The sequence below is a fragment of the Labeo rohita genome, chromosome 13, assembly GCF_022985175.1.
Source record: "Labeo rohita strain BAU-BD-2019 chromosome 13, IGBB_LRoh.1.0, whole genome shotgun sequence".
Classification (NCBI taxonomy): domain Eukaryota; kingdom Metazoa; phylum Chordata; class Actinopteri; order Cypriniformes; family Cyprinidae; genus Labeo; species Labeo rohita.
In genome coordinates this window covers 31,454,044-31,479,599 of record NC_066881.1, presented here as the reverse complement: position 1 = coordinate 31,479,599, position 25,556 = coordinate 31,454,044, and the positions used below count along the sequence as shown (strand labels likewise).

At 34.4% G+C, this 25,556-nt stretch overlaps 3 protein-coding genes across 3 annotated transcripts; 1 reads left to right on the top strand and 2 right to left on the bottom strand.

The window, feature by feature from the left end:
- The first annotated feature begins 184 nt into the window (after nt 1-184).
- rhd (Rh blood group, D antigen) lies at nt 185-11,731 on the top strand. The gene is made up of 10 exons (XM_051125870.1): nt 185-384; nt 1,226-1,418; nt 2,307-2,457; nt 3,487-3,634; nt 5,690-5,865; nt 6,094-6,231; nt 7,446-7,570; nt 7,696-7,775; nt 10,194-10,267; nt 10,453-11,731. Exons 1-10 carry the CDS (start codon nt 222-224, stop codon nt 10,477-10,479), a joined length of 1,275 nt encoding a protein of 424 aa, XP_050981827.1. The 5' UTR covers nt 185-221; the 3' UTR covers nt 10,480-11,731.
- Nucleotides 10,891-18,956, bottom strand: tmem50a (transmembrane protein 50A). Its single transcript, XM_051125891.1, has 7 exons — nt 18,874-18,956; nt 18,217-18,341; nt 18,019-18,131; nt 14,588-14,655; nt 14,374-14,466; nt 14,191-14,257; nt 10,891-12,111 (listed from the first exon to the last, which is right to left on the bottom strand). Exons 2-7 carry the CDS (start codon nt 18,316-18,318, stop codon nt 12,066-12,068), a joined length of 489 nt encoding a protein of 162 aa, XP_050981848.1. The 5' UTR covers nt 18,319-18,341; nt 18,874-18,956; the 3' UTR covers nt 10,891-12,065.
- Nucleotides 18,957-22,619: 3,663 nt separating this feature from the next.
- On the bottom strand, nt 22,620-24,920 carry mgst3b (microsomal glutathione S-transferase 3b). The gene is made up of 4 exons (XM_051125893.1): nt 24,652-24,920; nt 24,373-24,495; nt 23,526-23,598; nt 22,620-23,133 (listed from the first exon to the last, which is right to left on the bottom strand). Exons 1-4 carry the CDS (start codon nt 24,775-24,777, stop codon nt 23,033-23,035), a joined length of 423 nt encoding a protein of 140 aa, XP_050981850.1. The 5' UTR covers nt 24,778-24,920; the 3' UTR covers nt 22,620-23,032.
- Between the last annotated feature and the right edge of the window lie 636 nt (nt 24,921-25,556).

Sequence of the window (25,556 nt, the reverse complement as noted above, 5' to 3'; positions counted from 1 at the left end):
TAGGACGGGAATAACACAAACGTTAAACACTTCTTGCATCTTTTTCTTTTAATAACGGTCGTATTATACAAACTCAATCAAAGATATTACACAAAGACGCCATTTTGATTAACTGCACACGTTGGTGACATTTTTGGGAAACACCTCCATTCACGTGATCTTATATATTCCTCATCTCTGGCGGGTGTAGATTACAGACATTCAGAGTTTGTCACGTAATAATGGCTCCTCAGTACGCCCCCAGTCTCCGTTCAAGACTTCCTCTTGTGGCCTTCCTGCTGGAAACCATTTTTATCCTACTGTTTGTCTTTTTTGTGAAAATAGAGCAGTTTGAGCAGATTGACAGAGAGTCTGACAGTAAGCCTTTCATCAGCTCATATGCAGGTTAGTACGTCTGATTTACATTAAGGCTGTGTTATGAATCTTTGAAGGGTTCAGGATTGCATTCACTGTTAAACCTGTGGTCATTTATGAACAGCATCAAGTCACATAACTGTTTGTTCAGTTTATATATTAATGCATGCTAATTTAGCAAAAGAGTGGCTGTCATCCACATATTCTGCTTAGTGGTCAATTCTTTAAATTATTTTTAGCTATTTAAACATATACAACCAACCCCATACTTCAAAAATATACATATTTTAAATTAAAAATTACCAAAAATATATTTGCTGAAATAGGTTTTAAATAAATGTACATAAATACATTTTCTACCAATATATTTTGGGGCATTTTATATATTTTGGAAAAAAAGTGGCATTTAAAAACATATATTTGCCCTCCATATGTTTTAATACAAGAAAATACATTCACATGTGTCACATTTGAAGGAAACCTTTTATGCTGGACATAAATATAGTTTTGATCTCTATAGACTATTCCATCAACATCTGCATTTAGCCTAAATGTAGGCTACTATAAGATTGAAATGTATTTTCTTGCCCCTGAAATATATTTTGGTACATGTAGGTTGAAACTCTCTCTATATATATCTATCAGGAATGTTGGGAAAATTCATATGAACATCCCTGAAATTAATACAATTCTACCTTGGTTTGTTTGTAAATGTGTGCCATGTTGCCGTTGGGGTGTGGAGCCGCAACATCTCTGGTTTTGGATGATAAGAAAGCAGTAGTAAAGACTGGCCACCAAGTGTTTTGCCAAATGTTTCTGTTTTTATAAATTTACACATTGCGAATGCTGGAAATGCAGTCCTTTTTTACAGAATTCCAAGATATCCATGTGATGTTATTTATGGGCTTTGGATTCCTGGCCACGTTCCTTGTACGATATGGTTTCAGTGGATCAGGGTTTAACGTGCTGTTGGCAGCCATGGCTGTCCAGTGGGCCGTCTTGATGAATGGCTTTCTGCTGGCACAACGTAACCACAGAGGAAAGTTCAACATCAGTATGAAGAGGTACATATATTACAGCTTTTAGCAGATGCTTTCTCACAAGAGCAACCAACAAAGTGTATAGCAAAAACCAGAATAGGCAAGTAAATGACAAATAAAAAGCCAGTTCACCCCAAAATTAAAATGTGCTAAAGATTATACTCACTCTCAGGCCAAAATGTAAATGAGGTTCTTTCATCATCTACCGATTTGGAGAAATGTAGCTTTACATCACTTGCTCATCAATGGATCCTCTGCAGTGAATGGGTGCCGTCAGAATGAGAGTCCAAACAGCTGATAAAAGCTACACAATGATCCACAGGTAATCCAGTACATCAAAGTCTTGTGAAGTGAAAAGCTGCATGTTTGTAAGAATCAAATCTATCAAGGTATTTGCTTCTGAGAGTCCATAATCCACAATAACATTTCATCCAGTGAAAAAGTCCATCCCCTATTGTCCCTCACATCAAAATCCACTGTTTTGTTTTTCACTTTTGCTTAATCTGTGCATATTTCTCTCCTGATTCACACAAGATGAATTTTTTATTGGCAAAAGCAATATTATGGATTATGGACTCAGAAGTATCAGAAGTATCGCTTCATTACAAACATGCAGCTTTTCACTTCACAAGAAGTTCATTGATGGATTGGGGTTGTGTGAATTATTGTGATGTTTTTATCAGCTGTTTGGACTCTCATTCTGACGGCACCCATTCACTGCAGAGGATCCATTGGTGAGAAAGTAATGTAATGCTACATTTCTCCAAATCTGTTCCGATGACAAACATCTTAATCTTTGATGGCCTGAGGGTGAGTACATTTTCAGATAATTATAATTTTTAGATGCCCTATTCCTTTAAGATGTTTTATAGCATCACACTATATCAAATGTTATTTGTGCTCCTCGTTTAGTGTGATTGAGGCAGAGCTCTGTGCAGCATCTGCTCTGATTGCTATGGGAGCGGTCCATGGGAAGACGAATCCTGTCCAGCTTTTACTGATGGCTCTGGTGGAGGTCACAGGATTTGTGGTTAATCAGTGGATCCTGCGAACTCTCCTCCGTGTAAGAAAAGTATTACTTTCTCCAATAAAAATGATCATTTTTATCCTATATACACTGCTGTTCAAAAGTTTGGGATTAGTAAGATTTTTAATGTTTTTAAGAAGTTTTTTATGCTCATCAAGGCTGCATTTATTTGACCAAAAATACAGAAAATAATGTAATATTGTGAAATATTATTATGATGTAAAAAAAGTTTTTCTATTTTAATATACATTCAAATCTAATTTATTCCTGTGATCAAAGCTAAAATTTCAGCATCATTATTCTAGTATTCAGTGTCACATGATCCTGCAGAAATCATTCTAATATATCATTCATCAGTTTTTAAAAACAAAAAATTTGTAACCTGTGATACTTTTTTTGGGGATTATTTAATTAAGACATAAAAAGAACAGCATTTATTTAAAATAGAAACTGTTCTAACAATATACACTACTGATCAAATGTTTGGATGAAAGAATGTTTGGATGAAAATTTTTATGAAAGAAATTAATAATTTTATTAAGCAAGGATGTATTAAACTGGTAAAAAGTGATAGCAAAAAAAGACTTATATTGTTAGAAAATATTTATATTTTGAATAAAAGCTGTTCTTTTAATCTTTTTATTCATCAAAGAATCCTGAAAAAAGAATCACAGGTTCCAAAATATTTGACAGCACAACTGTTGCCAACATAAATAATTTTACAAAATTTATTTTAATAATTTTAATCATTTAATCAGCTTTGCATCACAGCAATAAATGATGTTTTAAAGTATATTAAAATAAAAGCCATTATATTGTAATAGCATTTCAATATATTATTATTTTTTATTTCTGTATTTTTTGTAACAAACAATAAGTGGTAACAAACATTTTTTGTTCTGCTCTAAAATATTTAATCTGCCGAATGAATTGTATATCGGCTAATATTGTTATATGTAGGTCTAATTCTGAACAGTAAAACCATGTTTGTCCTATTACTTTCTGATTACTGAAGACATTTCATACTATACTGAGACAATGACTAAATCAGATCTGATGTATCAGGCAGATGCAGTGTACTGCATCATGCTGCTGCACATCTTCGGAGCTCTGTTTGGTGTGATGGTGTCATGGGTGCTGTACAGAGAGGGGGTCGAACCAGTACATGAGAAAGAGAAAACTGACCGCAAGACTGGCTTATTTGCCATGTTTGGTGAGTACATTAAAACTAACCAGAAAATAAACCCTAAATACCCTAAACCATTCCTTCTTTTCAGACCATAACACCACATCAGATAATTTAGAGCAAATTCATATGAGCTTTAAAGATAATAAACAGATATTTAATAGCACCTGTGCTTATTTCATACATTAAAAATACATTTATAAGCTTATTTACCACATTAAATAATGTAATTCATGCCATTTTTGTTTTCAACAAAGCAAAGTGGGTTATGACTGCAGATTTACAACTTATATGATGTATAATGATTGAGTTGATGTTTCATAGCCCCAACAGGACTTTACAATAACAGTACATGATTAATCATGTACTAATATCTAAATTAAATATTACTTTAATATGAACCAATAACCTCAACTAAGACATTAGTCATATGAATTTACGTGTGAAAACTTATCCCAAAGTGTTAATACATTAACTAATAAACGTGGTCACACCTGAATTCATATGACTCATGTCCTAGTTAAAGCTAGTGCATGCTTAGTGAATGCCCGAACACAGTAATAGGATCTAATTCAGGTATTAGTATATGATTATTTATGTACTGTTATTGTAAAGTGTTACCCTGCGGGGTTTAATGTGATCACAATTACTTAAAGGAGAACTCCACCTCCAGAACAACAATTTACAAATAATTTACTCCCCCTGTAGTATAAATCAAGATTTTGATGTTGTTTATTTGTCTGTGTGGTGTTTTTAATATGCTTTTAGACAAACCATGTCCCAGTCCATTAATCAGCACCATTGCTGAGTATTTTCTTCTTAAACTGTAGCTTCCCAAAGGCTGTCCCAGAAACCAAGTACTGCTCACTGCAGAGCCGAATGGCCTCCAGCTCCCCCTCTCCGGATGTCCAGCTCCACCTTTGTGTGAACTAATGGGTGGAGTTATGTTTAGGATAGGGTAAGGGGTAGGGTTAGGGTGTGGTTAGGTGTCTATCTCCACCCATTACCTCCAGCAAGGGGGAGCTAGAGCTCCAGCTCCTCCCATTTGGCTCTGCAGCTAGCACCCAGAAATGCGGTTTGAAACAGACCTTTTTTTGCTATGTCACAAAATAAGTAACCAATCACGTCAAAGGTTCCTATCATTATAGCATGCAAAATTTACCAGTAGGATTTTCAGCACAAAACCAAACATTAAATAGAGCACATAGAGCATTAAAAAGAGCACAACCGCTAACTTGAAAAATAACCCGCGGCAACAGTGTAAAAGTTTGCGGGCGCGAACTGGAATCACAAACTAGGCTGCATTCGAGCCTTCAAGGCATTTTGAGGGCACAGCATCGTCAAGTAAGTAACTTTAACAAATGTTACAGTATCTACTGTAGTTGTCCGCTAGTAAAAACATAGTTTTATCAGTCACTATCCGTGTTTCGCCATTATATCGCGTTTACTACAGTTCAGTTGGTGGATCACGGGGCTCTGGCTGGTGTGACTGCGTGGGGGCGGGGCTAATTTGCATATTCATAGATCCACGTATAGCAAATGAGGCAAGGGGATAGAGTTACATTCAAGCTGTTAAGGCATGAGAAAATTATTTTCAGAAGAAAAAACATTTAAATATGTAATTTTGATGATCAAAGATCAGTTTTAGGGGATAAAAAATTTGACTACAGGAGGACTTTAATTATTCACTCATGAAGACAGAACACTTTCATTTTTGAATTAGTCAGCGTTTTAGAGCAAAGTGAATGAATCATTCAGTGACTGAGTAATGAAGACTATTTTGTTTCTAAATAAATCGGAGTTTTAATGAAACACTCAATGATTTACTCTAAATAAATCAGCAATTTGAACGAATCGGTTCAATGATTCAATGACTCACTCATAAAGACAAAGAAAGCAATTTGTTGCCACCCACTGGTGAATGCATGTAACCTGCAGAAAGATTCACTAATACCATTAATGTAACAATATGCAGTAAATGCAGTGTCCAATCAGATTCGAAGACTGAAGTGTAATTATTTTATGTCTATGTTTTAATTAAATTATGCATAGGAACATCCTCCCTTTCTCTCTTCCTCACAGGAACACTGTTCTTGTGGATGTTCTGGCCCAGTTTTAACTCGGCACTGGTGAATCCCAGGATGGGGAGAGGAATGAAGCTTACTGTCATATATGGGACGTATCTGTCGCTGGCTGTCAGTGTTGTCATGGCGATATCTGTGTCTGTGCTCAGTAGTTCCAAAGGAAAGATGAACATGGTGAGCGGCTGTAGAAACAATTCTCACATAGCAACTCCCTCACATAATAGAAAACAATTTCAATAATATGATATGATATAATACTCTGTCACAAAGTGTTATGGGTTGTGAAAGAGCATTTCATGCTGACTTAACAGGGATCGAGTGCTGATCAGAAATTTCAGATAATGGACATTATGAAGTTAAGTAACATGTTTGACAGGTGCTTGCTGTACTTCCACTGCGCAGGTTCACATCCAGAGCTCTGCCCTGTCTGGTGGTGTCGCCATTGGAGTTGCAATGACAGCAGTCCACACGCCGTGGGTTGCAATGACGATTGGCTTCTGTGCTTCTCTTATATCAGCATTGGGATTCCGGTACATGAAGGTAAAGCACATCAATCACAAAATTCTTATTTATTCTAGATTTTCTTATTTATTCTAGATTTTGTCCCAGTCTTCATCTACTCAGAAGATATATAATAAAGTAACAAAACTTAACACCCAAAACAATTTAGACATTAAAGGGAAGAAACTAAAACATACAACAAAGTTACTAAAAATCTCAGATTAAAACTTCAAACTATGAGAGAGACAAAGAGAGAAAAATAAAAAATAAACCCCAACTGCTTTAAAGGACAAGGTTACTTCCAGAACAAAAATGAGCAGATAATGTACCCCATTGTCATCCAAGATGTTCATGCCTTTCTTTCTTCAGTCGTAAAAAAAAATTGTTTTTTAAGGAAAACATTTAAGTAATCATCTCCATATAGTCAACTTCAATGGTGCCTGGAAGTTTGAACGTCCAAAATGCATTTTCAATACAGCTTCTAAGGGCTCTAAACAATCCCAGCCGAGGAATAAGGGTCTTATCTAGCAAAACAATCGTTCATTTTCTAATAAAAAATAAAAATGTATTTTGCTCTGCGATGTGCATGCATACTCTGTGTAATCCGGGTCAATACAGTTAAGGTATGTAAAAAAACAAAAACATCTAATTTTCTCCTCCAACTTTAAAATCAGGTGTTTGATCTTCTTTGCATGTTATCTTTGTAAAAACTGGGTTGGTACTTATGCAGCGAAGTAGGATGATTTTGAAGTTGGAGGAGAAAATGAGATGGGAGTTTTTCGACATACCCTAACTCTGTTGACCCGGATTACAGAGTATACATCCGCATGGCAGAGCTAGACAAGATGAGCATTTGAAGTTGAAAAAAGTATATACATTTTTTTTTGTTTTTGTTTGTTTAGAAAATGACAGATGGTTTTGCTAGATAAGACCCTTTTCCTTGGCTGGGATTGTATTGAGCCCTTTGAAGCTGCATTTAAACTGCATTTTGGACGTTCAAAGGCACTATAGAAGTCCACTACATTGAGATAATTCCTGAAATGTTTTCCTCAGAAAACATAATTTCTTTACAACTGAAGAAAAAAGGCATGAATATCTTGGATGACAATTTACATTCTGTAAATTTTTGTTCTGGAAGTGAACTGCTCCTTTAATGACAGCAACACTTGAGCTGACATCAATAATGTGCTTTAAAATTCAGAAATTGTTCCTACATAAACTGGAATGATTTTCTGTTTTTCTCTTTCATGCAGAATCACATGCTATTTGCTTTTGAGTGTCATGACACCTGCGGCGTCCTCAACGTGCACGCCATACCAGGAATTCTGGGATGGTTTGCTCATTTATTTCTGCGGCTGACCAATAATGAGGGCATAATGTAAAACACTTTTTTCACTTTTATTCAATTATTGTGACATATATATATAATGTGACATGTAACTATAAAATGGCATTAAAGCATGTGGTCCTTTTATGTTGACTGTATTGTATCTTTGTTGTCAGAGCGGTGCAGTTTGCTGTGCATCACATCTGTGTTCTCCTCATAACGGTGTGCGTGAGTGTGGTGATGGGCGTGGTTACAGGTACAACACCACCAATGCATTCACACTAAAGATCATCAGAACAACCATCAAAAGACCAGCATATTACACTGTACAAAATTTGTTTTTTTAAGGTTCTAAATATATATGATTTTATATGAAAATACTATTGCAGTCTTTCCACTTAAGTCTTCTAGTAATTTCATGTTTAATTTAATGTTACTTGCTGTTCCTTTGTTTTTTAATTCAGTGTAGGCTGGTTGTTTTCTAGTGCATTAATTGATAGATGTTTGCTCTGTGACAAATTTTGACTTACTTCTGGTTCTTAAAGGGATAGTTCACCCAAAAATGAAAATTACCCTGTGACTTACTCACCCTCAAGCCATCCTAGATGTACAGTCGGAGTTACAATAAAATGTCCAGGCTCTTCCAAGCTTTAAAATGGCAGTGAATGGCTATTGAGATTTTGAAGCAAAATAGTTTCCATCTATCATAAAATATACTCCACATGGCTCCAGGTGGTTAATAAAGGCCTTCTGAAGTGATTCAATGCTTTTGTGTAAGAAAAATTTCCATATTTAAAACTTTAAAATACATGACGTGGTGATGAACACGGAAATGGCGAACATAGAAGAGCAGTGGCGAAACCAAAACAAAACAACGGTTGTGAGTTAGTAGAAAACGAGGATTTGTAAAGAAAAATGTCTGAGGATTTCAATATAAGACAAGAGGAGACTGGTTTTCCTTTGCTGTAAGCAAAACTTGGTTTTGTTCACCGGAGCTTGTGCTACACCTACATCCAACGTTATCTGCCACTCTCTCATGAATGCGTATACGACAGTTAGTGGAAGCTAGAGATTGCGGTTTATAAAATTTTAAATATAACTATTTTTCTTACACAAATGCATTGATTCGTTTCAGAAGGTCTTTATTACAGGGTTCCCACAGGTCCTTGAAATCCTTGAAAGTTTGTGAATCTGAAAAAAAATGTCAAGGCCCTTGAAAGCTTTTGAAAATAAGCATACATAGATACAGGTCCTTGAAAGTGCTTAAATTTATTTTGTGCACAAAGTTTTCTGGAAGAAAATTCCTATTATTTCCTATGGTCTGCTAATGTGTTATTTCCCCAACATTTCGTGCCCCATGCATAGTAGCTTGCTTTATTTATGTTAGTTAGGATGACCATACATCCTTTTTTCCCTGGACAATGTCTGGGATTTGGTTTTTGCTTTCTACAGTCGCCATTCATGGTGTGCGTTTTTGTATTAAACAGTCCATTACTTTGTACTGTTTTATTGATCCTGCTCTCACTGAATTTTGGGCCATTATCACCTGCTCGAAATCATTCTAATATTGTATATAATATTGCGCTATTGTAGGCAGAGTATTTAAACTTCTTTTGAATGAGCAGCTATTCACTTTCACTTTCAATTTCAAGATCACACGCACTGCTGAGCAGCAAATCCTCCAGCATGATTTGCCAGTCATCTCTCCTTACTCTTGTCTTGACCCATGATCAGTTAAATCTAATTCCTGCAGCTTGTGTTGGATACAGGGTTGCCAAATCCGCATTTTTTGCACAGGGCTGATTTTCTTGCGAAGGGCTGATTATCTCCCGTGGGTTAAATGTTTGAAATATTGCATAAATTACATATGACTGAAGTGCTTCTGTTGAAACATTTTGCATTCTACCTATGATAAAACTGTGCAAGATATTAAGTTTTGTGATGGCCACTGATAAGAAGCCCTTTAGCTGTGTTTATGATCAATGTGCACAAGGGTGACTGTAAAATATACATGAAATATTTTGAGTTTTGTTATGGGGTACTTTTTAACCTCCCTCAAATACCCCCCAACACATCTGGCCCCAACTGTCCTCTTTTTTGCAAACTAAAATATGGTCACCATACATTAGTTACATGCATTTTCGTGTTACGTTAAGTGTTTCCCGCTTGAGGTACTTCGTGTTGTACATTACCATGACGTTCACACGCACACGAAACTACTACGATGGTACCTCAACGTTTAACAGACTGTAACACTGTATCTTACAAGGTAACATGATGTAACCTTGCTCTCACTTGAAGTGTGTCCCCACATTAAATCCTTGAATTTAAGAGTATTGGACCTGGAAAGGCCTTGAAAGGCCCTTGAATTTAAAGTTAACCAAGGTGTAGGAACCCTGTTATTAACCTCCCAGAGCCATGTGGAGTACAAAATCTCAACAGCCATTCACTTTCATTATAAAGCTTGGAAGAGCCAGGACATTTTTTAATGTAACACTGGATTATATTTGTCTGAAAGCAGAAAGTCATATACACCTAGGATGGCTAGATGGTAAGTAAATCATTTCATTTTTGGGTGAACTAACCCTTTAAGTACAAGAACGCTTGTTTGACCAGTTAGTTTTGTATTTTGGTTCGATGAGATAAACTAAAACTGTACAACTAAAATTTGCAGGACTTTTTCTTAAATGGAGTATCTGGAGACCCCAGCAGGACAGGAAGTGCTTTGATGACCAGGCATTTTGGGAGGTGAATGGATTTGTTCATATGCATTTGCTTTGTTTACCATGACTTAACACCAATCCTTAATCTCAGTGTTTGCATGTATCTTTTATCATTTAAAAGTAGAATTAATTAAACCTACTTAAAAAGGTTTTAACTTGCATTTACAAACATATATATGATTGCTAATAATTTATTTGTTTCTCTTATAGTTTCCAAATTTGGCAGTAAAGAAATGAAGAACTTGGACACATTGATAAGAGGACTCCAATATATATGCATGAATGTAGTTAGCACAAAATGTGTGTGTGTGAGAGAGAGGTTAGACATTGCTTAAGTAAACAATTTACAAGATAAAATATCCTTGAATGGAAAGCATTGTGCTTTCTAAGAGACAGATCATATAAAACACCACCACCAAAGAAATTTCCAAGCCCCTGGAAATTAAGGCTGGATTAAATTACTTTAGTGGAAGCAAGAAAAACAGAGAAGAGTTTGTTTCGGCTTGACAACGACAAACTCTAATGCAATATATATAAATAACATTATCCTGCACAGTACATTGACTTTAATCTACAAACCCATGTTATTCATCTGCATTTGAATATAGTGCTTGCACTTTCTAAAAGAAAAAACACTGGCTCTGTACATATTTACAATAATTTTATTCATTTAAACCCACAGTTGGATGAAGTTCAGCTACTTTTTGTCATAAAGAGACATGGATTACATTAAAATGTTACATTCTTTTAGCATGTAGAAATCACAGAATCTAATTTGTTAGTAGAGTCGATATTTTTGAGACTCACATCTCACCTTATTCTCCCATAACCACTGAAATAAGAAATTGTGCTTTTTAAAAACATTAACATTTTTATACAACTCCCACATGCCCAAACATACACAGAGAGTGAACTTAAAGCTACAAAATATATAACCCAGCTTCCCACAGTCAAACTCATAGAAATATGCTGTTTGGTTTTACTAGTTGCACAGAAATGAAAAATATTGACAGTGAATATACATGTTTCTACTTTGCTCAGTGCATTCGGTGTAAAATCATTTTTAAAATTTAAAAAAAACTGAATGACTGGAAAATGTGTGGGAACCCATGTAACATAATATATAAAATCTTCCAAAAGCAAGACGTAGAATAAAGCGCTTATTGTAGTAATATCAGCTGACTGAAGGTTGAGACGCAACTATGACAGGAGTGTGTTCTTAAATCGGCACACTGCGCAAAATTTCGAAAGATTATAAACAAAAGTGTTCTGACAGATCATTTTGGTGGCTTATGCAAAAAGAAATGACTTTTATTCAAATGACAACACATTAAATAGAAACACAGTGAAGGACTGAAAGCCAGTCACGCTCATTTTGGTTATTGAAGATTTTGCTCAAAAACTCCCTGCTGCTGTTCCACAATATCACGTAACAATATTTTGTCAATCAATTATGCTTAACATTTCAACAATGTTTTTTTTTTCAGAAGACTGAAGACATCGGCACTAGTCAGTATTCTGCAGTTCTGTCATTGTAATTTCACTGTACAAGTCATTTTTATTATACACGCAGGACGAGGTCTAAACGTGTCCATTTTGACCGCAGAGACTGGATTTGATTTGTATTTCTCTCGCTGTGGGCGCCCACTGTGGCCACACAGGAAGAGAGACAAAGAAAGGAAGAAGGAACATATTTAAGAACAGGAGTCAGCTGAGGAATTGAAAAGGGGAGAGAAAGAAATAGAGAGTGCAAATAAGCAGCAATAAGTACAGAGGAATTGTGTGTTGATGGACTGTGGGATTTGATTGGAGGAAATGGACCTTTACTGCCAGAGGTCCTCAGTTCTGCCAAACTTGAACACCAGACCACTGCAAGAGAGGAGGACAATCAAAATTATAAGTCTATCAAAATATCATAGTTTCACTTAAAATAAATAAATCAGAGTTTGCTCAGTAATTTACTATAACCCTGGTAAAAAAAAACAGCATATGCTGGTAGGTATGTTTTGATGCTGGGATGCTGGTTAGGTAGGTTTTGATGCTGGTTTAAGCTGGTCCTTTGCTGGTTTAAGCTGGTGCTTTGCTGGTTTATGCTGGTCATGTTGCTGGTCAAGGACCAGCATAAACCAGCAAAGGACCATCTTAAACCAGCATCAAAACCTACCTAACCAGCATCCCAGCATCAAAACATACCTACCAGTATATGCTGTTTTTTTCACCAGGGAAACTAGATAAAAAAAAAAAAGTTTGTCAAGACAAACTTTAAGTTGGCTTAAGAAAGCCGGGCCAGAAAGTTTTAAAAAGTTGTAAAAGTTTTAAAAGATAATAGAAGTTTTAAAAGTCTGATGGTTTTCAGTCTGAAACAGATTGAAGTTTAAAGTACATTTGAAGCTTAAAGCTTGAATGTTTTGAAGGTTAATCTGTTAGATTGGAAAGTTGTTAGCATGTTGCTAGCATGCTTCTAACATGATTAGCAAGTTGTTAGCTTGTTTCTAGCATGACTAGCAAGTTTCTAGCATGATTGGCAAGTAGTTAGCATGTTGCTAGCATGATTGGCAAGTTGTTAACATGTTTCTAGCATGATTAGCTAGTTGCTAGCTTGTTTCTAGCACGACTACCAAGTTTCTAACATGATTGGCAATTTGTTAGCATGTTGCTAGCATGTTTCTAGCACGACTAGCATGTTTCTAACATGATTGGCAAATTGTTAGCATGTTGCTAGCATGTTTCTAGCACGACTAGCAAGTTTCTAACATGATTGGCAAATTGTTAGCATGTTGTTAGCATATGTCTAGCATGATTAGCTAGTTGTTAGCATGTTTCTAGCATGATTAGCTAGTTGCTAGCTTGTTTCTAGCACAACTAGCAAGTTTCTAGCATGACTGGCAAGTTGTTAGCATGTTGCTAGCATATGTCTAGCATGATTAGCTAGTTGTTAGCATTTTGTTAACATGTTTCTAACATGACTGGCAAGTTGTTAGCATGTTTCCAGCATGATTAGCTAGTTGTTAGCAAGTTGCTAGCTGGTTTCTAACATGATTAGCACGTTACTAGCATGTTGATTAGCAAGTTGTTAGCATTTTGTTAACATGTTGCTAGCTTGTTTCTAACATGACTGGCAAGTTGTTAGCATGTTTCTAGCATGATTAGCTAGTTGTTAGCATGTTTCTAACATGTTGATTAGCAAGTTGTTAACATGATGTTAACATGTTGCTAGCTTGTTTCTAACATGATTAACACCTTGTTGGCATGTTTCTAGCATGATTAGCATGATGCTAGCATGATTAGCAAGTTACTAGCAGGATGCTAATCTGTTTCTAGTTGATCCATGTTCCCCAGCATGTTTCTAGCATGTTTCTAACATGATTGGCAAGTTGTTAGCATGTTTCTAGCATGATTAGCTAGTTGTTAACATGTTGTTAACATGTTTCTAACATGATTCGCAAGTTACTAGCATGTTGATTAGCAAGTTGTTAGCATTTTGTTAACATGTTGCTAGCTTGTTTCTAACATGACTGGCAAGTTGTTAGCATGTTTCTAGCATGATTAGCTAGTTGTTAGCATTTTGCTAACATGTTGATTAGCAAGAATTAGTTCAGATTGTTCATTTCAAAGATTGTTTTCAATAAATTAATACTTTTATTCAGCAAGGACACATTATATTGATTAAAAGTGACAGCAAAGACATTTACAATGTTAGAAAAATATTTATTTTTAAATTCTGCTCTTTTAAACATTAGACAAAGAAAAAAAATATTACAGTTTTAACAAAAATATTCATAATAATAAATGTCATGTGACAGTGAAGACTGGTGTAATGATGCTGAAAATTCAGCTTTGATCACAGAAATAAGTTACATTTTAAAATATATTCAAACAGAAAAGAGTTCTTTTAAACTGTAATAATATTTCACAATATTTCTGTTTTTACTGTATTTTCAAACTTACCCAAAGAAGATGAATGCATTTTGGAAGAAAACTGCAATACCAGGATACACTGACAGATCCTTTGTCTCTGTTCAATCATAATAAAGAACAAAAAATATGGAAAAACATAATCAGCAACTGTATGCAAACAGAAATCTGACTAATTTTATTCTATAAAGGGTGAAATCAATCTTATTCTCTCACCAGTCACAACAAAACCACCAAACAAAATCCACATAGAGGCGATGAGAGACCCGAATGCCAACATGAACCCGATGAAGAGCCAAACTCTGGCGCCTACACACAAAAACACATTCGCAGCACATTTCAGTTATGTATTATTTCAATACTTATCATGTAGTATATCAACGTGCATTAATACTGTCTGAGAAAAGCATGTGACGAATGCAGCATGTACCTGTCTGTCCCAAGCAGCCCTCGCTGTAGCTGTCGCCCCTCACCTGGCCATTTGACACCGCATTGATCCTGCATTCAAATCAATCTTTTTAGACATTTCAATTTAAGTGAAAACAAATAATTAATATTTATGAGCATTTAGAACTTCTTTTCTTTTGAAACTCAAGAAACTGACTCATTTTAAGTCATTTAAATTGTTTCGTTGTTACTTTTAAGTTGGCTTGGATTTCTATTTCCCAGCATGCTTTGCCATGGCACTTGAAAGGGAGCGTAAATACTTTAGCTAAGTGTTACATAATGTTTTTCCCAATCTTAACTGGGAGATTCAGTATTCTTTTGCAATGCTAATTTAGAAGAGTTTTTGTTAGGTTGTGTTTCTCATCATGATGAGTGGAACATGAACTTGGTTTTAAAATAGAAAGATGTTAAATGTTGTATATGTGACCCAGGACCACAAAACCAGTCATAAGTAGCACAGGTATATTTGTAGCAATAGCCAAAAATACACTGTATAGGTCAAAATTATAGATTTTTCTTTTATGCCAAAAATCATTAGAATATTAAGTAAAGATCATGTTCCGTGAAGATATTTTGTAACTGTCTAACCATATACACTACCGTTCAAAAGTTTTAATAAACTTTTTTTTTTTTTTTAAGAAATTAATACTTTTATTCACCAAGGATGTATTAAGTTAATAATTAAAAGTTTATTAAAAGTTAATAATAAATAATTTACATTGTTATAAAATATTTATATTTTGAATAAACACTGCACTTTTTAAACTTGTTATTCATGAAAGAATCCTGAAAAAAAAAAAAAAAAAAAAAAAAAAAAAAATCACAGGTTCCAAAAAATATTTGGCAGCACATTGATATTATCCAACATTGATCATTCTAATAATAAATCCGCATATTAGAATGATTTCTGAAGGATCATGTGACACTTAAGACTGGAGTAACAGCTGATAAAAATTCAGCTTTTCATCACAGGAATAAATTCTATTTTAAAGTATGTTAAAATAAAAAACATTATTTTATATTGTAAAAACATTTTGCAATATTACTGTTTTTTTTCTATATTTTTAATCAAATAAATGCAGCCTTGATGAGCATAAGATACTTCTTTAAAGACTATTACAAGTCTTACTGACCCCAAACTTTTGAACGGTAGTGTATATATATACACAAATTAATTTTTAATTAGTAATATGCATTGCTAAGAACTTCATTTGGACAACTTTAGAGGCGATTTTCTCAATATTTTGATTTGCAAATAGTATCTTGGCCAAATATTGTCCGAACAAACCACATATCAAAACACTTATTTATTCAGCTTTTAGATGATGTATTAAATCTCAATTTCAAATTGACCCTTATGACAGGTTTTGTGGTCCAGGGTCACATATTGCCTTACTCCCCTAGAAAAAAAAAGTAATATATTTAAAATATATTTATTTTATACTAAGTATAATTCGAATCTATTAACATATTTACTGACATATCATTTGAGACTTAATATTAATATTAATAGCCTTAATAGTGTTTTAATGTCACTATTGATGAAGTAGATTTAAAGTGTACTTTAAATATTATTAGTTGGACTTCAGCACTACTTCTACACAATTATAGTACTTTAAGTACAAAATTAGTTTAGCAGACTTTAAATATACCAGTTTAGTATACTTCACGTACAATTGCAAGGTATTTTTATTAAGTACATTAATATGTAAATGTATTTGTAGTATACTTAGCATAAAATAAATGTATTTCAAATACATTTTAGTATATTTATTTTTCACTAGGGTCATTCAGCAATTACTATGCTTATCAAAGCATTGTGCAACCTACTAGCAAGTCAGCATTTACTGAATTAGCTTAAACGTTCAATACTAAAAATATTTAAACTATAAATATTTAAATCATTTAAAGTTAAATGCATGAGTTACCTTATTCAAATATTTCAAGTTAAATATTAAAGGATTACTTCATTTTCAGAATAAAATCATCAATAAAATCATCAGGATCAGCAGGTTGAAGGTGTTTTATTCTGGAAGTGAACTAATTCTTTAACATAAAATAAAAATCTGCCAGTTTTGCTTAAACTTTGAATTTCTTAACTTTTATGAACTCTTAACTTAAAACTTCCTTTTTTTAGTTTTGCAATTTATTCAGTTTTACAATGTAGTTTTGTATTAATATTTTACATTTGTTTTGTCTATATGGTTTTTATTATTTATTTCAGTTTTAGTTATTTCAGTACGTCAAATTAAAAGAGAAGTCCACTTTCATAACAATTTACAGATAATGTACTCACCCCCTTGTCATCCAAGATGTTCATGTCTTTCTTTCTTCAGTCATATAGAAATTATGTTTTTTGAGGAAAACATTTCAGGATTTTTCTCCATATAGTGGACTTCTATGGTGCCCTGAGTTTGAACTTGTGAACAAAATGCAGTTTAAATGCGGCTTCAAACAATCCCAAATGTGGTTGTAAACAATCCCAGCTGAGGAAGAAGGGTCTTATTTAGCGAAACGGTATAAAAATAATACAATTTATATACTTTTTAAATGTCAAACACTCGCCTTGCTCTTCCCAAACTCAGTTTTTTTCCCGGTTCACAGCAGTTAGGATACGTCTAAAAACTCCCATCTCATGTTCTCCCTCAACTTCAAAATCATCCTACATCGCTGTTTTGCCTTTTTTGTTAAGGGTGTTTGATCTTCTTTGCTTGTTCAATTGTCAGTACTTCTGCAGCACTGTAGGATGATTTTGAAATGATTTTTGAAGTTAAGGGAGAAAATACGATTGGAATTTTTTGACGTACCCTAACTGTCTTGAAACAGAATACACAGAGTCCAGTCAGAGCAAGACAAGATGAGTAAAAAGTATTTCAATTGTCTTTTTTTAATGAAAAGAACAGATCATTTCACTAGATAAGACCCTTCTTCCTCAGCTGGGATCGTTTACAACCACATTTGGGATCGTTTGAAGCTGCATTTAAACTGCATTTTGGAAGTTCAAACTCGGGGCACCATATCAGCCCATTATATGGAGAAAAAATGCAGAAATGTTTTAAAAAAAACAATTTCTTTACTACTGAAAAAAGAAAGACATGAACATCTTGGATGATAAGGGGGTGAGTACATTATCTTTAAATTATTGCTCTGGAAGTGGAATTTAAGTTACTATTTAGTTTTACTTAAATATAATAACCCCGATTCAGATAGTGAAACTCCACAAGCGGTTTATCAATGCAGTCATTGTGATAGTAGTCACTGCACAACCCTGTAGTTAAATCACTCCCTAACAACAGGAAGTAAGATCTGGGGCAGATCAAATTATGTCATGTTTGTCCGGACACAATAAGAATAAAGACTTTGTTCTCTTCATTAGAGGAAGCTCCATGGAGAATCTCTATAGGCGTAACTTACATGAGGAAGGCTATAGTCGCTATAACCCCACAGGTATGATATGCATGGTGGAACTGTTCCTCTTTAGGGTACATTATCGCTGCATCAATGATGATCCACCAGCCTGTGAAAAACTGCACGTGTGTACAGTGTGAGAAGAAAGATGATTAGTATGGGAACCGTTTGATATTTTAGAGATCACAAGATTTATTGACATACCAGAACTCCGGCTGCGATGGAGGCGATGGTGTTTCTCTTCTCACCCCAGTCCACATTACACTCGCAATCGCCACATCTGATCCCATCCAGAAACCCCGACATGTTTTTGATCTGACCTGTTCTGCCTATATAAGAGTGCATTAAATTGATCAGTAATTTATAATCCATTGCAAATAAATGTTATTCTTTTGAACTTTATTTTCATTTAAAAAAAAGAATCTTGAACAGGTTACACGGGGGGGAATGAGTGTCTCATTTTTTGTTTTTATTTAGAGGGCAATTAATATAACTGTGACTGCGCAAAAGCAGCGCAGCAGCACTGTCTGCGCACACGCAGAGCACATATGATCATCCTGAACCAAACACATAACACACAAAAGGATTTTCATCTGTCACGTTTGCAACCAACATCTGAACATTAACAAAAGCGATCGTTAACCTAATAGTTTAAAACTACATTTCCGCTCAATATCGGGCGAAAACGTCGACTGTTAATGCCGTAAACATGTTTGATCTCTCATGTCCGGCTGATTTCTAACCCAAATTTGCTACATCACCGTTTCCATAAAGCATGACGGATAAATACAAGCATAATAACGGATAATATCCAACGAATGATCACTAGGACTCGTGCTTTGCAGTACAGTGAATTCTTACCTGCACTTTTCTTGAGTTTTTCTCTTGGTTCGCAGTAACTGGAGATACACTCCGCAGTCTTCCGTCTCAAACAGTGGCTGCGTGTCGCACATGCGCAGTGGGCTCTGTACCAGTCTCCATTGGCTGCGCATATCCTATCAACCAAAATATGCACCACCTAAAGGTTTAGCACATAAATCAATTATCAGCACTCTGATAAAATTCCATGATGAGAGAAATTATTGAATACGTTTTAGAAAAAGAACTATTTTATTCTACATTTAACGAGTCGCCCTCTTATTGACGCCTTTGTTGGCATCACGTGATCAGCTCTATGCTAAAATTACGATAGTAAATACTCTTACTAAGGTGGTTTACAAAGCATAAACATAAAAGTACATCTAAACAAAGCAAGCAAACCAAAAATATAACAGTAGACTGCGAAATTACTCGATTTAGCACACAAGCACAAGTTTTTACTCCAGTCCCGAATGGTTTTTTTTTTTTTTTTTTTTTTTTTTTTTTGTATGGCCCTATGATTTCCATGGGGTTTGGCAAAGTTTGAATGAATCAGTCAAAAGTTGGTCATTAAACTTAAATCAAGTCGCGATATGGACTAGTATCTGTAAATATTATGCCGCAAAAGACTATTTAAATATGAATCCTGCATGTTCTGCGTGTCTTTTTATGAATGAACGGCGCGGACGTGCGCTTTCGTTTCCTACACATGTAATACTGACGCGCGCAGTGATTTCTGCGTCTGCCGTTTCACTAAATGAGGACATAAATACATTAAAAACATCTCCGGAACTTCTCTGAGAGTCACTTCATGAGCACTTGACTGTTTCATTTGAGTAAAACAAGCGTCAAATATATACTCAGAAATTTAAAAGGTATTCACGGCAACCCGTTAAAGTAAAAGTTCGGTTTAACTTTATTAATCATTCAGTATAATGCACGTGCCTACTACTACTACTACTAGTAATTAATAAAAATGTATACACAAATTTCACACAATAGTTCTTCCATGTTTTACATTTTAATAGTAAATCCCCTTTATTTGCCAAAAATAAAATATAGTTTTCATTAAAAGATCAATTAAATCAATATTTTATACCTTCATTTGATAACCAGAAATATACACAACACCGAATTCCATAAGGCTATTGTAAAAATAAATAAAAGCTGTTTTTATGCATTCAAACAAACAGACATGCTATATTTGGTAACAATAAAACATAAAGTGAGAAAAAAAAAAAACATTTCATAGGGTCCTAAACATGTAATTTTTCTTAACTTTTGATAAATTGACGGTAAATTGTATAAGATTCATGATTTTAATTAACTACACATGATTAATTACATTTTTGATTAATAAAATTACATTTAACCATTAAAACAAAGACCAGAAAAATGAAAACAGAAAACAGAATTTGAAAAAAATAAAATAAAATGGAATTTGGGGGAAAAAAATAGGGCCCTCTTTTTGCATGCAACTATATATTTTTTACAGTTATAAATACATTTTCAAATGTATTATTTTATTTGTCTAACATATTTTTGTAATGTTATAATTTTGTTATAATATTTTGATATGTTTGTTATTTGCAGTGATTACTATTTACTACTGTTAATAGTGGGACAAGGTCTTTAACCCCTGGTTTAATGCCCCCGGACCCGCCTAGAAGGATCCAGGTTCAACCACTTGTGTCTAACAAAATCTTATGTGAGCATGATGTGAGCTCCTACCCAACACCACTAGCCCCTGATGTTTTTGCACCAGCCCTGGATGTTTTAAAATCCTAGAAACGCTCCTGGTAATATCTATAAAAAAAAAACAATTCAAACCTGGAAATACTAAAGTTAATAGTTTCAGTTTATTAGTGGCACACTGCTTGATAAATGAAATCCTACTGCTTTTCTATTCTGTCAGATATTTATCTAAATCAAAAAAGCTCTCTTGTGATTTAAACTTACAGGGATGAAAATTTTGTCTTTACAGTTGCTGGTAGCCATTGACTTTCATAATATTTTGTCCATACTATGGAAGTCAGTGGCTACCAGCAACTGTTTGGTTATACACGTTCTTCAACATTTCTTTTTTTGTGTGTTCAACAGAAGAAAGAGCACAAGGACTTAAATCTTACTTATCAAACAATGTCTTCTCTTTAAATAAAAAAACGATAAATAGATCAATGAAAATATTCTAATACAAAGTATTACTAAAGTATTACTACACTTTTACTATAGTAAAACCACGGTTAATTTTCTTAATTAGTTTTCTTTAATTAGTTTTTACATTTTACATTTTTTTGTTTTATTGTTGTGATCATTGTTTTTATGATTGTTCTACTTCCTTTTTTGTGATTATTGTTTTTATTATTGTTTTTATGATTATTCTACTTCCTTTTATGTAAAGCACTTTGAATTACCTCTGTGTATGAAATGTGCTATATAAATAAACTTGCCTTGCCTTAAGGGATTTGTATTTGTGTATACTTTCTTTCTTTTTGTTTTTATAACAGCCTTATGTTTTCTGTTTTCTACTGTTTAAGAAAAAAGAAAAAAAGATTCGCGAAAAGGCTCCGTAACTATGATTTGAAGCAAATGATTCGCCATACTCGCTCGAAGTCTCGAACTGAATAAAATGATTCGCGAACCCACACCAAAGTCTAGATCTGAATCTAAGGATTCGCTATCCGCACTCCGAACTTTCGATCTAAAGCGATTCGCGAACCTGTTTCAAAGTTCCGATCTAAATCAAATGATTCACAATCCAACCATCATTTCAGGTGAGGACTCGGAGCGCGAATCATTTGACTTAGATCATTCGATCTTTAGTCAAATGATTTCCGATATGCGCCCAAAAGTCCCGATCTAAATCAAAGGATTCGCGATATGCCATATGAAGTCCCGATCTGGGTCAAATGATTCGCAAACTCGCTTCGAGTCAATCTAAATGAAACGAGATGCGATACTCGATTTGATGTCCCGATCTGAAACAAACGATTTGCAATACGCAATTTAAAAAATTAAAAAAATCTGGCCTTTGCTAGTGAATCGCCTGAAATATCGAAGTCACGAGGTTGAATCAATCGAACCGATTTCAGCGTAAATGACTCAATTGATTTGGTTCATCTGTTCCTCTTTTCGCGTGTTTAGCGAAAGCGTTGTAACATTTACTAAGCGAATTGAACTTAGCTCGCTGGTTTTTATGACATTAATTAAAATAAGCAAAAAAGTATGTTTTTTGAATTGCGTGAAGTTTGCGTGAAAATATACGTACTTCTTGAAATATTAAACATATTTATTTTATAGATGTCTTTTCAAGTACCTTTTCAGGAATATTGCTATTTTTAAGAGTTTTTAAATTTTAAAAAGTCAAATTCAAGTACTTCAAGCACCTAAAGCACCTTATATGAACACTGGTAAGTAAACGATGACAGTTTTTATTTTTTGATAAATTATATCTTTAAGGAATGAGCCATATGGAGATATAAGAATTTCAGTGTAACCACCCACAACACCATAACTACACAGTAACGCCCTAAGGTCTGTTTATAAATGATTTAACACTCCACTTGTCCTAAAGCCCTGCCATATGCCATATTAAATAGTATCTAAGATACCAGAACCATGTAATTAACTTTCACAAATAGAAGACCTTTAAACTTTGTAATCTCTTTTAAACACATCTCAGTAATGAGTAAGTATGCAGAATCACCATATCTTCTTGCAGACTGAAGTACTCAAGCACTCACACATAATTTGTTTAAATCACAGACATTTTATTATTCATTTGTTTGAATTTAATCAAATAACATAGGGTGACTATCTTTCTATCTGATATTTTCCCTACGTCACAATTTCACACCTGAAATGCTCTGTACAAACGGTGGTCCACAAACAGAAATAACACAGGCTGAACTTAAACCCAGAACATCTGAACATAAACACCATGCAATGATTATCTTGTCACCCTAATTGAAATGTAAGTAAAGAAAGTATATGAAAGCCTAAAAATTTGATTACATTTGCTGAAATATTTTATACCATATAATAGCTACGGGATGGAACAATATAATTAAGAAACAGAGTAAAAAAGTGAAAAAGTACAGCTGAAAATTACATTAAGTGCCAGGTATTAGTTTTATGTGGCATTTCCCCAGTGGTGTTTCCCTTAAAACACTCCAAGCAGTTGGAGAGCAATAGAGATGGAAAGCAGGATGACTCCAAACAGCCCAATGTATCCATATGCACCATTCATCCTCTTAGCAGGATCTGAAACGAAGAAACAACACTGGTAACAAGGGCTAAAACTCACATGAATGTTTAAAATAACAACCTGAACATACTGAAACACATTACAGTCACAGACTTTTTTGTTTTGTGCAACAGCTTCACAAAAACAATTTTCTTCTAATTAAAATTTACATTTATTTATGCTCCAGCAGTCAATGTTATTTTGGAGTTAACAGTATCTGGCACGTGTAAGCCAACTTAAAAATGCATAAATATACATTATTTTGAAACCACAAACATACATCTTGTTTAAATCTGTAATTATATGGAAAATAAATGCAAAGCTTTTCGCAGTTGCACTTTGATTCAGAAACAGATGTAAATCTGCTTTTGCATTTGCATTAACTTGTATGTGCTTTTTAAAGACTTACCACCAGTGTAGTAACCCCAGGCATAAGAGAACCTGCTCGTAACCCAGATGACTCCTAACACAGAAGCAGCAATCTGATGTGGGAGATAAAAATGCTAGATAAACAAAGGTGAACTGGGTAAAAGGGTGTACATATGAGTGCACATGAAAAGTGAATGAATTTACATATTTAACAGAGATTTACAGAACACTCAATAAAGGGAAACCTCCCTCTGCTAAACCCATGATCAAGGTCAAGTGTTTTGATCAAAGGCACAATGATGAAACTTTATATTAACCGTTGTAGGGTTTGAACAAACAACATTACAGCTACCAGCCCAAAACCTGACTGTGATCAATGCTTTTGTCAAATTTCTACTTGTTAGAAACTTCTAGTTGCCACCAAAATGTAATATGGTACAACTTAAGGAACAGTAATGCACAGATATACAAGGAAGGACTGGCTAGAATTTGAGAATTTAAGAATTCACACCATTTCAATTCATGAGCTGGAATTTGAACTGGCTACCTTCACATTAAACTGGATTTTGAATTGGATTGGCAGGAAGAAGATTTTTCTGAATGAACCATTTAGACCAAACTAAGTCATCAATATTCTCTCACCACATTCCATACAATTTATTAATGTCATTAAATTAATTATATAACACTTTCTACACAAGACACTTTTCTATATGGGACATGAATAATTGTTATCATCTAATGTTTGTGCAAATACCCCTTATGCTACATGATGATGTGTCCATAGGTGACATAAACTTAAAAGATAAGCATTAAGCATTTGCATTAGTTTCTTTGAACTGTCATTAATAATTCATTTTTGAATTGCACACAACTGTGTTACTCACAGGATACTCTAATGCAGCAATAGTCTGGAACACCAGCCACTGTGGATAAACTTCCAGTGTGTTCTGATGGGCTCTCTGAATACAGTTGAAGACTTGTTCCTTATCACTGTACATGGTGGGATACTATACACAAAAACACGAGAGCGTAAACATACGTTAAACCAAAGAATCTGCTATAAAACATGCGTTATTCCAAATCAGAAATCAAATATTACTATGCATTAGTATAATTTCAAACAATTTAATAATATGCATACAATATGTGAAGACTTATCGTACCTTTACTCCAAACTTCTTCCGTGCACCACCAACTTTGACCCCCAAATACATTAGCATGACAAAACTATACAAATACGTAAAAATTGCATAGCCAAAGTTGCCCGGAAGCAGGTTTTCGACAGCCATCCTTTAGATAAAATGTTTAAGACCTGATTTCTGTCTCAAGCACGAGCTGTTCTTCTTTTATTTGAAGGAGAAAATGCAGAATCATGCAGCGTACGCACGGTGGGTTATTGTGTTAAAGGGAGGTAGTACTCCTATACACAGGGTTGCCAGATCTGCATAGCAAAACTAGCGCAATGGCCAACCAAAAAAGCCCAAAGGTAGCACAATTACATAAATTAAAAATATCAAAACTCAAATATGCACTTCCCATACCTAAAGTGCGTATTTTGCAGTCACTGTTAAAAACAAATATATTGTAGCGATCATTACACAGATCATTACAAGGGCTCACTGGGTTGTAGCTAAAAAGGATACAGCTTTTATAATGAAATTAAATTTGCTTCCTTGATTGTTTTATTAATTATCTACACCCACGCCAAACCTACTCCTTACAAAAACATTAATTACTGTTGTAAAGTGTGATAAAAAATTATGCTATACTGATGTGCACATACCAAGTAGCTACATCTGTATCCAGCCTTAAAGGCATAGTTCACCCAAAAATGAAAATTCTGTCATTAATTACTCACGCTCATGACGTTCTAAACCCGTAAGGCCTGCGTTCGTCTTCGGAACACAGGATATTTTTTACGTTTTTTTTTTTCCCACAGAGAGCAATGCAACTACCACGTTTGAGGAATACTTTTTGTTGTGCAAAAAACTAAAATAGCTACTTTATTCAACCATTTTTCTCCTCCACGTAACCATAGCACCACGAGTACCATGATGCATGAATGCGC